The sequence below is a fragment of the Loa loa genome, assembly GCF_000183805.2.
Source record: "Loa loa unplaced genomic scaffold supercont3.239, whole genome shotgun sequence".
Taxonomy (NCBI): Eukaryota; Metazoa; Nematoda; class Chromadorea; order Rhabditida; family Onchocercidae; genus Loa; species Loa loa.
The window spans coordinates 71,136-82,865 of record NW_018108419.1 but is presented as its reverse complement, the minus strand read 5'-3'; the positions used below and the strand labels follow the sequence as shown (position 1 = coordinate 82,865).

At 33.9% G+C, this 11,730-nt stretch overlaps 2 protein-coding genes across 3 annotated transcripts; one reads left to right on the top strand and one right to left on the bottom strand.

Annotated features, from left to right (window-relative positions):
* Nucleotides 1–668: 668 nt before the first annotated feature.
* LOAG_02588 lies at nt 669–5,011 on the top strand (the record flags this gene model as incomplete). Of its 2 annotated transcripts, XM_020446056.1 has the most annotated exons (11): nt 669–1,027; nt 1,155–1,300; nt 1,385–1,617; nt 1,945–2,116; nt 2,371–2,496; nt 2,742–2,847; nt 3,011–3,055; nt 3,363–3,611; nt 4,005–4,230; nt 4,617–4,794; nt 4,947–5,011. In XM_020446056.1, exons 3-11 carry the CDS (start codon nt 1,615–1,617, stop codon nt 5,009–5,011), a joined length of 1,170 nt encoding a protein of 389 aa, XP_020305354.1. In that variant the 5' UTR covers nt 669–1,027; nt 1,155–1,300; nt 1,385–1,614. The 2 variants fall into 2 exon arrangements, with proteins under 2 accessions (XP_020305354.1, XP_003138173.2); XM_003138125.2 differs by lacking the exon at nt 1,385–1,617.
* A 634-nt stretch (nt 5,012–5,645) lies between these two features.
* Nucleotides 5,646–9,924, bottom strand: LOAG_02587 (hypothetical protein; the record flags this gene model as incomplete). Its single annotated transcript, XM_020446055.1, has 11 exons — nt 5,646–5,741; nt 5,850–5,954; nt 6,242–6,357; nt 6,868–7,003; nt 7,410–7,556; nt 7,793–7,908; nt 8,095–8,235; nt 8,564–8,735; nt 9,123–9,230; nt 9,411–9,575; nt 9,832–9,924. The coding sequence occupies 11 exons, from the start codon at nt 9,922–9,924 to the stop codon at nt 5,646–5,648; spliced, it is 1,395 nt and encodes a 464-aa protein (XP_020303558.1).
* Nucleotides 9,925–11,730: the final 1,806 nt, after the last annotated feature.

Genomic DNA, 11,730 nt, shown 5'->3' with positions numbered 1-11,730 from the left:
GTGTGTGTGTGTGTGTGTGTGTGTATCTGTATGCTTATATGCATGTGTAAGTCTGCATGTGTAGGTGTATAGGTGTGCTTTGTACTATGTATATATAAAGTTGATATCAGCTTTCTCTTCCTTTTCCTTGCTACATTTCAAAAAGTTGATTAGAATTAATTCATGTACCATGTTGCAGGGATAATTGTTACACCGATAGTTGGATGGCTTAAAGCGTGCAAGGGTCGTTTAAGTTAATTGATACAAAATAAATTAATTGGTATACGTAGATCACAGAGATACAGCCCGTAATCAACTGCAATCTACTTCTAGTTAATTTTCGTTAATCATTTTGCAAAGTTAGCGCCATTTCCTCCATCAAATCTGTTTGCACTCTTTTGGATTTTTCATTTCCAATTCCAGTATTCTGAATGACATTGAATAATAGTGTGATGCGATAGAGAATACTGTTTCGATGTCGTTGCTATCCATATCAGTGCTCGCAGAATGAGAAGACATTTGCTTTTGCGAGGTGGGAAAGAAATTCCAAGTTGGAAGTCTTAAATTTAAGAGAATTCAGAGCCTATTCTGACTTCTGAGGGAGCTTTCCTAAAAGAAGTTATCAGTGCCTGTACATGTACCAATTGTTCTCAAATTTGGATATTGATTCGTTCCAAAACGATCATTCATCAGAAGTTCATTACCGTTTGTGCGATCTTCCCACAGCAGTGTTGTCGCAGTGAGGGACAACTAAGTTATGCTGTCTATAATTAGAAGGACTGTAGCACATAACGAAGGATGTATCAGTCGATATCCTTTCTCTTATATCAGCTGATCATCACCTCGTTTTTTGTATTGGATTTCCATTTGTTTCAACAAATACTCTCTTTTCTGATAGTGGGTGTTCGGTTCTTTACGCAGACGATGGAGTCTTCAGGTGGCAGTATTTCTAACAAAATTCATCTCGAGCGGCGGATTTCTCTTTTTAATGGTTGCGCTATCATTATTGGTGTTATTGTTGGTTCTGGAATATTTGTTAGCCCCAAAGGTTTGATTATTTTTTGCGACACTTTGGAATTTCAAAAACCTAGAAAATTCGATCTTTTGAAGGGATGCCAACATTTGGTAAAATGCTCGTGATCAAAAATTCCCTAATGGATTTCCCTATTTTTAAGGCGTTCTTATTGAGTCGGGAAGTGTTGGTCTATCATTGATCATATGGATTTTATCAGGAGCATTTGCCACTATGGGTGCTTTTATTTATGCCGAGCTTGGAACAACTATTCCTAAAAGTGGTGGTGAATATGCCTACATCAGTGAGGTGAGTGTGTAAATGAGAGACGAACAAATACATTCTTTTTTCTTGGTTTATTTACAACCATTATTTTTCTAACTAGTTTTTCAGCTTTTTTTTTCGAAGGATGTATAAATTCTCTCCCGGATTTTATTCTTGTCTAATGTTGAAATAATTCAACGTTTCTAAACATCAGTGGAAAGGAATGAGTGTCTGCTGAAATATGCAAAGCATAGATATCCAACTTCATCAGATGGAAATTAAATCCACTACTGAAAGAGAAGCTGGATATTAGCGATATGTCAAACTGAAATAACATTAAAACTAGTGATAAAAAATTTATGGTAATTGTTTACTGTGCTGCATCATTTTCGTTTTAATGAGAGTAGCTAGCATGTTTTGGCCTTTTTCCACTAGCAATTTTTGAGTATAAAGATATAAAATAAGGAAAAATGATTAAAATGTAGAGTGAAAATATGAATGATATCTGGGGTCGCAGATTATAATGCAGAAATCATGTGATTTCTGGTTATATTTCTCTCTCCCGTTCTCTGTCAAAAGCAAAGTTTAGTCCTTGACTATATACCATTCGGGAAAGATGCCGACAATCTTAGAAGCATTTGAGATATTTCACTGTCATTAATTTCTCTTAAAATCACTTTACGTTACAGGCATTTGGACCTTTACCTGCCTTTCTCTTCCTTTGGGCAGCATTAATTATCATTAACCCAACGTCAAATGCTATTATGGCGTTAACATTTGCTCAATACACGCTTCAGCCATTATTCAAGCATTGCGAACTGCCTGATTATGCTGTGAGGTTATTAGCTGCTTGCATCATTTGTATGTTTTAGTTTGAAAGTTATCTTAACGTATGACCCTCTTCGTTACACTGATGAGTAATTTAACCTTCACTGTCAGCACAGAATAAACTTTCTTGTTTTCTAAAGTTTATAGTGTAACAATAACCATTTTATGGCTGCCGAAATTCACTAATAGGCTGAAGTAATAGGAATTTGACTGACGACACTTAAGAGATAAAATTTTAGGAAGTGTTCTGAGAGAACGAAGATTTTTTAATTGCTATATTTTTGCAGGTTTACTGACATTTGTCAACTGCTATAGTGTGAAGTGGTCAATGAGAATGCAGAATATTTTTTCGCTGGCCAAAGTGGCTTCTCTTTGTGTCATTATCGTGGCTGGTTTATTTTGGTTGTGTTTGGGTATTGATTTCATGTTCCTTCTCATTTCTTATTTTAATTTGATCTAATTTTAGTCCGGATCAAAGATAGTTCTGCATTTGTAGCTCGCTTAACTTTCATGCTATATTATGGACAAAGGGTACTATATTAGTGGACATAATCATTCAAAACGAATTGAAATAAAAGGATCTAGACAGTCGTTTAGATCTTTTCAGCCTTATCTGAATTGTATCAGTGGTGGTGAATTATTTCAGGTAATATTTTAGGTAATACAGAGTATTTGGAACCATCCATATTATTTGAAGGAACACAAACAAATCCTAGCCATATAGCATTGGCTTTCTATTCGGGTGTATTCTCATTTAGTGGATGGTAATAATTTTCAATTTTCACTTCGGAAACATTTGTTCTCTTATTATTCTACTTTTTAGTTTCGAGTTTTTAACAGTGTTTTAGATTTTAATTTTCATTATTTGAAAAAATTGAAGATTTCTTTCGATCTGCTTTTTTCCATTCAGTCGTGTAATTTTTTTAGGAATTCGCTGAATTTCGTGACCGAAGAGCTTATTAATCCACTCAAGTAAGTTTTTACTTTAAATTTAGTTTGCACATGGCACTGTGTATGGCTGTCAGTGGAAGCTGTATTTCTACCAAGTTAATATATGAAAGTAAACAAAATGCTGGTATCATTCACTATGATTTTTCTTGAAATTTTTATTATTTATAATCTTTGAAAAGCTATTTTTTTTATAATCTATTTATTTTTTTATAACCTATTTATAATCTTTGAAAAGTAAACAAAAGAACATTTATTCGAATACTGAAGCCTCATTGGCGAGTAATTTGGAATTGAAGAATGGATGATCAAAACTTCATCTCTATTTAAGAAATCTGCCCCGAGCGATTATGATCTCGTTGTTCACAGTAACAGTCATATATATGCTGGTTAACATCGCATATTTTGCTGTCTTATCTGTGCCGGAAATTCTGGATTCATCAGCAGTTGCAATGACTTTTGCAGAAATAACCATGGGTCAATTTGCGTCAGTAATGCCTATATTTGTTGGGATTTCATGTGCTGGTGGTTTAAATAGTATCATTTTCTCAGCAAGTCGGATGTTCTTTGTTGGTGCCAGGTTATATGATTTCCAGATTTCAAATTTTCCCTTTCAACTTTTCAACTTCTGAAGAAATCTCCAACCATTTAGAGTGTATAATGATTGTTCATCGGAATTTAGCGAATCAGCTTTGTGATGAAGTGGATCTTTTACGATACAATTTTCCGAATTCTTATGAAATTTTCGTAACTTACCATGCCATTGGACAAGGCACCCCGCTCTGCTTACTGAGATGTGACACACGTTTGCATTTACATTTCGTTTACTCATCTGAAAGAAGTAGACTGTTTATGCCCGCAGCTGCATTAGGAAAAAAGTATCATTAGAACACGCATTAGAACCTGTGTGCTATTCATTTTAAAGACATCAAAATGATCATTTTCCGTCATATAAAGGAAAAAAAATTTTCAGGGATGGGCAGCTGCCAGAATTACTTTCAATGATTTCTATAAATTATTTAACACCCCTGCCATCATTACTTATTCTTGGTATCTTGTCGCTGTTAATGCTGGTTACTTCGAACATTTATTCACTCATTAATTATTTGACATTTACTGAAGCATTCGTCATCGCACTTTCCGTTGCTGGTTTGATTAAGTTGCGATTTACTCAGCCTAACATCCTTCGTCCAGTCAAAGTAGAGAATGAGTTTTTTCGTTTTTTTTCCACTTTAACTAAGCTTTAGGTAGTCCTTTAGTTTTATTTCATGCGTCTTATTCAAAAATACGAAATCATGACATTCTTTTATTAACATAGAAGCAACTATTGTACACCGTAACTGATATTTGCTAAAATTACTTTTAAATGAGGTGAGAAAACTTCTCTCCCACATAAAGGTAATTTTCTTGGAGTATGCGATTCATTCGTAAGACCTACCTAACTTGACAAATACCGTTTTTTGTTTAAGTATTAATTTTTTTCCCCCTCCCCTCCCCCCACCCCCTCCCAAGAATTACAACTGAACAGTGCAGACTACCCTCCTGATGTCATAGATATTTTAGGCTGATTTTTAGACAATTTCAGTATAATATCCTATTCCCGGCAATATTCCTGATTATTTGCATTGCGCTGCTGATGTTGCCGTTTTTCGTACAACCCGAAGAACTCATTATTGGTGTTTTAATCATCCTTACTGGTGTCCCATTTTATTTTGTTTTCTTGTTTTGGGAAAATAAACCAGCTTTTTTATATAAACCTTGGAGTAAGTTATCCTTCTTTTATATTTTAAAGTCGTAAATCGAAAGGAGCATGATTTTTTTCTGCAGAAACCTATTTCTGTTATGGATTTGATAACACATAAAACTTTGAAAGTGCACATTTTTCTACAATTTATTAAGTTTTGATATCTTCCAGTTTCAATGACGCACTCAATCCAGAAATTGCTTTACTGTGTTTCAGAAGAGGAACACACTGATTAGAAAAAAAATTTCATTCAGTATTTTGCTGTTTCGTTTTTTCTGTTGTTACAGCTGATGCAACAATAAATTCTGATTCGTAACCAAATATCATTTCTTTGCATTTTTTAAGAAAGTTCAGTTTAGTATTTAAAATACATAGTTTAAAATACATAGTTTCATTGCTAACGGAACTGAATTCCAATTATAACGAATATTTTAACTAAAGTTTTGAATTCTCGCAACATAGGCTTAGCCCTCCTGAAAGTCAAATGTCAATGTAAATTTTGTGATCGTATGAGTATGTAGGATCATAATGTTATTGGATGTTTTATGCTTATTTGATACCCTTTTCCGATGCATATATGGAATCGGTGGTAATACTTATGTAATCACTGGTATTCCGACTCAGAGTGAGAATTTCGTTTTTGGCTTAATTGTTGTGCAAACTTGAACTGTATCTTTATTCTTACTATCAGTTGTCGGATGAACGCCTATTTATTCATTTTTCCCTTATCAATATCTGTTCAGTGTGAACAACTGTGTCATTCTGGGTTAGACTTCTTTAAGTTTCATAATTGGACCGGTAGGTAATAGCATTTTTTTTGTTGCATAGTATGTATTAGTGAGTATGGTACATTGATTCTTGAAACATCATTCACATTGAAGCTAAGATCAGTGCCATCATTGCAATAGTAATTAGCGTGCTCATTGCGGTGAATGCCAGTACAACTAGTGCCGTTAGTCTATTTGCCTGAAATTTTTGTAGCTGAGCCTACAATTCGAAAATTTTCTTGGGATGAACTATGGCCAGTATCTCGTCACAAAAACTATCAAAGATAGAGAAAGCTGATTGACTTGCCTTGCTGTCGTGCTTCGATTTTGTTATAACAATTTGTTCCTCGTGATAATATCGTCCAGCATAGGTAACTGATGTATTTTGTTGCCTTTTTAGGGAATTTGTTTTCTTAAATTTTACCTTGTTGTAAAGTTTGAAATATTGTAATTAACTACTGGAGCAGTTAGCTTTGTATTAAAAAGATTTGTGCACGGCTAAGATATCGCATGCGATACAAAAATTTGCGCTGGTTTTGTCTATTAAAGTTCAAAATCCATCGAAAATTTGGAGATCAGGTCAAAGATATCATTTAACTCAGTCCACCAATCTGCCAGTACAATCTCATATATTCCTAATTTGCACTCAAAATGTCTTTCCTAATATCAAGAATAACGAAAGAAAAAAGATATGCCTACCTTCATAAGAAAAAGCAGAAATGCTATCAGAATAAGATAAAGTACATAGAGAACAATGGCAGCCCACCTGGCGATCCAGAGGCGGAAAAAAATGACGCTCAAAATGATTGCAATCTCTGAAAGGTTTGAGTAACTGATGTCTGTTTATTTGTATTCTCGTGAAAAAGATTTTTGTGCATTTAGTTGGCCAAAGGATCGTTTCTAACAATGTACAAGGAAGATTCAGAACGGTAATTTTATTTTACGACCACAACATTCTAGACCAAGTTAAAATGTCTCCCTTGATTCATGGTAATTTATGCTATGAACTCGTTTTACTTCCATGTTTTTGTTTTTACGTATAGAAGTTCAGTGGCTATGGAAGCGAACGGGAAAGGGATTGGCTGAAATCAGGTGAATTTATTCACTGGAAAGAAAATAGCGAATTCAATGAGACATCTAACACTGGGATTGTGATCCTCTTTATAGGTTATCGCTAAATAACTTAAATATGCAGTAAGACTGCTTGCTAGTGGCAGAAATATTTTGTTGAATGACTTCTAATTTTTTACGTTTTTTTTTCTTTTCATTATTTCATCCAAAGACTATAATTAGTGGATAGCCACAGACTGAAATGACAAACTTACGAGCCAGTAAGAAAGATAGAAAGCCAAAGATACGATGCAACCAATTAAATACGGTGCGAAATTTCGACTCTTCATCACAGCGCAACAATGCACCCACTGGTTGGATCAACATTATACCGGTTGCTATAGCACCGATCTTCAACATAACTTTTAAAAGATTTCTCATTAAAATTCCTATAATTTTTACTCAAAGTTAGATTCGATTTACTTGAAAGGCACATGATGTATAAGATTCGATTCCACTTTATTTAATGCTGACTTTTGGATCTGATGGAGTTTCGGAGATGCTTCCGGTAAAGAAAGTGTTCATCACAGCATATTGAAATGGAATATGGCTTGACAACCTCAAACTACATTACTAAATCAAAAGACAGTTAGTTCACTTTGCTAATTTTGTCTTACGAGTAGCACTGAAAACGGCTATCGGTTTACTGCAGTCCCTTATCGTTCGAGTCCTTAGTGATCCAACAGATCAAAATACCTGACCCGAAGAAATAACTCAAAGGATATTAATCGATGGGATCTGTTCCAAGGAAACTGACAATGGAATGAAACGACCCAGCAGAAAAATTTCGTTGAATAGTTTTACTGATTGACGGTCCGGTCCATCGCCACTCTTTTCCAATGAATACTGACAAAACACCGACAATAACAAGAATGACTGCCAGGTAGTTCATCGTACGATGTATCTGAAATTAAAAAAACTTTAGTATCTGATGTTTCTGAGATGCCCAGCTCTTAGCTATTGAAAAATTCAACCAATATGAACGATAAACGTTACATAGTTCTTCACAAACTATTCCAAAACCAAGAGAACTGACTAGAAGGATTCAAAGTACTTCTCGGAATAAAATTTCATGGCTGCAAGAATAAACAATAACGAAGAGTAATGCATAGCTTGGTGTTAGTATGATAATGACCTTACATGAAACCATATCTTCAAACCAAATGGCTTAGTTTCAGGCCAATGCTCCCGAAGATATCGTGCTGCTGCAATGCCTGAAGGAATCAACGACATCCACCCTACAAGCATTAGAATCCCTGAAATTTTTGGTTTCAAGTTAGTTCTGAAAATCACCTGAAATAAACTTCCGGAGCCTCTAAAAGATATTTGAAAAGGAATTAAATAGTGGAGAAGTTATCCTTAAAATAACATAAATTAGTCAATAAATCTAAAATTACAATATATTTATGGATTATATTGCTAAAAATCCTGGCAATGTTTACCATGTAGGAGAACTAATTTACGATTCGTTCGTGGCTTAATCGGTCTCAGTGGTAGTTTTTCCCATGAAGCAAGATTTACCGGTGTTGAAATAAAGAGCGGAAAATCCTTGGAGCGCTCATCCAGTGAGTGAATATCCATCTCTGAAACTTATAATTAATTCTAAGAGCACCAAACGCGCAAAGAAGCAATGGCAACCAGACATAATTTCTTATTAGGGTCCTTGGTACCAAGGTTGTTTTTTAAAGGAGTAGTAGGACTATAGAACTGCGCGATATTTCTCTTTTATTAATTCTATTAATGAAACTCCGTGCCTGACTAATCCATGCATGCTAATTATATCAACATCTTCTGGATGATCTTCTACCACAAACTCCGCTTCCCAAACTACAAATAGTAATACCAGCTTGAGGAAAAAAATTTTTTTTCAAAAAGAAATTTTAAAATCAGAAAAGGAAACCAATTTTTTACCTTCATAATTACTAGTTTTCCCATATGCTAAAAGCAAATAATAAGTACGGTTTAGATCTGGTACATAAGCCTTTTGAGCTGTTTTATCTGGCGTAATCTTTTGTCGGAATTTGCAGTAAATTGAACTAGATGTATGATTGATTTCTAACAACTCCACGTATTTTGCAACATTCTGAAGAGCAAAACAAAAATGCTTCATAGCGAGGAATAAGTCATTTCAGGAGTGGAAATAGATGGCTCCTTAATTTCTAGATATCCAATTATAAACTTTACTTTCATCTGTAAGTAAGATTCAGATGGAAATGTTCACAAAAATCATGACAAAAAAAATTATTACGAATTTCATTTGATCTATTCCTATTCATATTCCCTAATGGCACCAGCAATATACGAACAGACGGAGAAGTTTTGCGATAAAACAGAAGCTGACTAAACCATCAACTAATGACCTATACATTATTAGAAGAAAAAGAAGATAGGAAAGAAAACTTCGAAAAAGTTTTTGCATTCAATTTCATGTCTTGCATGATAATAGAAGGTATTACGACAAGCAGTTTACCTCTGTCGTTAAATTCAGCGGTATATTACGTTTACCATCATTCTGAGACAGGAATACACCCGCTTGATTAATTCCACTCAGACCACAGTGAGTTACACCTTCGTTGCCCTGGAAAATTTAGAAAAAATTCATTTAGAATAAGAAAAACTTGACAGCTTTGATAAGCATGAAATGGCTGATGGGGTATTGTCGTAGTTCAAGAACTTCAAGTTACTTCTTTCGTATCATAATCTACTTAAACTTCAAGATATAGCCACAACTTTCACTCCTAATCTAATAAGAACTAGCCATCTGAGTGTCTTCAGAGAAACCAATTGCTGCATAATTAGTGTCCGGATGTGTCGTGTTGTAAAATAGTTCTACAACCACCCAGTCATCTGGTTGTACTGCATAACTAATGATTTTTTCACAATCTCTTTTCTCTTCACATTGTGCCGAAACAAATATGCAAACCTGAAAATGGAAGCGCTTGCAGAACAGAATATTTTGTTGTTTATCTGGAACATTTATTGAAGTGCAAAACATCATATTTTTATTGGTTCAGTGAGATCATGATGTTTGAAGCAAGTCATTAAAGCAAAAACTTCACACCTCCAGACTTATCGGACAGATTTTCTGATTCAAAAGCAAAACTCCGGTTCATGTATTTTCTAGAGCCTTTTTTATTTTTTGAACCACAAGCAATGCGAAAATTTGAAAAATAACTGACCTTACTTTTTAGGCATTCGCTCAAATCAATCTGCGAAGAACGAATGGTAAAGAGTCCAACGAGGAAGATTACTGACGATATTGCAGCATTCATACCTTCCTATGATATGAATTAACTGTAACAAAACCCTTCCTACGATTCAAATTTTCATCCAGCTATAAATTCTAGTTTGAAACTTTTTCGCATAACTAAACCAACTCAAATGTTTGTTTCGAAAATATAAATCACGCAAAAATTTAATTTCTGTTAGACGAGGAAAAATCAAATCAAGTACCATTAAAATGCTACATTCAGTTTTCTTCTGCGCGCGCACTTATGGTGCTTGCTGTTAAATTACCTTTTCTTTTGGGTTTCCAAAATCATAATTGAATGGATAAATTTAAAAGAATATTGAAAACTTTCAGAGAGCATAATGAAAATGAAGCTTCAGTTCAGTAGGGGTAAAACTTAATAATCAACCTTCTTCCTATATTAAATCTCATTCGAGAAAAAGATTTTTTTCCCACTTTTGTATTAGAACAAGTAACTTATAGTCTAATCTTAAAGTTACGAATTCTTATTCGAATATACGACGGGTTTTCAACAAATCAACGACATCAGCAATGCAATAAACCTTCCGACTGAGATATAAACAAAGGATCTCTTAAAATTTCCGATGTTAAACACTGTCATTGGAATTTGCACAAAAATTATTGAATTGCTGATATCCTCATTTATCATGAGCGACTTGATGATAATATTGATTGCATTGAGGGATTGATAATGATAATGATGTTGAAGGAATAGTCTTTTGGAATCATACCTGCCTATTTCACAATTTTTGTAAAAAGTATGGAACGAAAACAGTAGAGAGCCTTTTTGAAATGCAATAAAAAAGGAGTAGAACCTAAATATTTTAAAGAATTTTATATGCACATTTTCAACAACGGCAAATTATTTATTTCAATTAATTAATGCGAAATTTTGAGATTAATTTTCCCATTTACTGAGAATGACAAATTTCTCAGTTATTTTTCAGTAAAAAGTATTGCAAATAATGAATGAATCTGTTGGAATGATAAATGGAAAAATTTTGCTTCCCATTAGAAAGAGAAGCAGAGAAAGAGCACATCACGAAAATGAAAGAATTGAAATGTACCTCGTCTTGCAAAACAAGTTAGATGAAAAGTTAACTGTCCTGATTGAAAGTGCATCTATGACTTCCTCTATTCCATTACATTATCATATCATTCACTTAATGATAATTAGTACCATGGAAGCACAAATGAACTCTGCCTTCTTTGGTTACTGTTTTCTTTCGATGCTTTTAGCCTCGGTGAAAAACCTTTTTGCTTATTTCAGGCGGAGAAAAAAGTAGTCTATAAAAAATGAAAAATCTTCAGTTTATACGAAGAAATTAAGAGGAACTATGACTTTGAATGTAGGATGGCTTCTTTTCAAATCATTTTTTTGCAAACTGTTTTGAAAATAAGCTTAAGAAATACAACAGTGAGAAGAAACTTGTTGAGATATTTATCATCGATACATTTTCTAAACTAATTTAATGAACAGTTTAGCAACTACATTTGTAAACATTTTCGACGATTTAACAACTCATTTCACAAGAAAAATACTCCATTTGAAATCAACGTGGGACAATCCATACAAACGACAACATTAAGTTTTTGCGACAGTTATGTCGCAGTGATTATAATGATTTTCATATTTCTTCTTCATCAATTAATGTATGGTAGGGCTAAAAGACAATGATTAGAGATAAAAAGGGAAGAAGACTGTTATAAGCGACAATACGAGATATGAAGACGATCAATATTAGATTGTTCGAATAGTTAACTTTCAACAAATACTATAAATGAGAATGGAATAAAAAGTGAGGAGTGTAGCGATATCAGCCTTGAT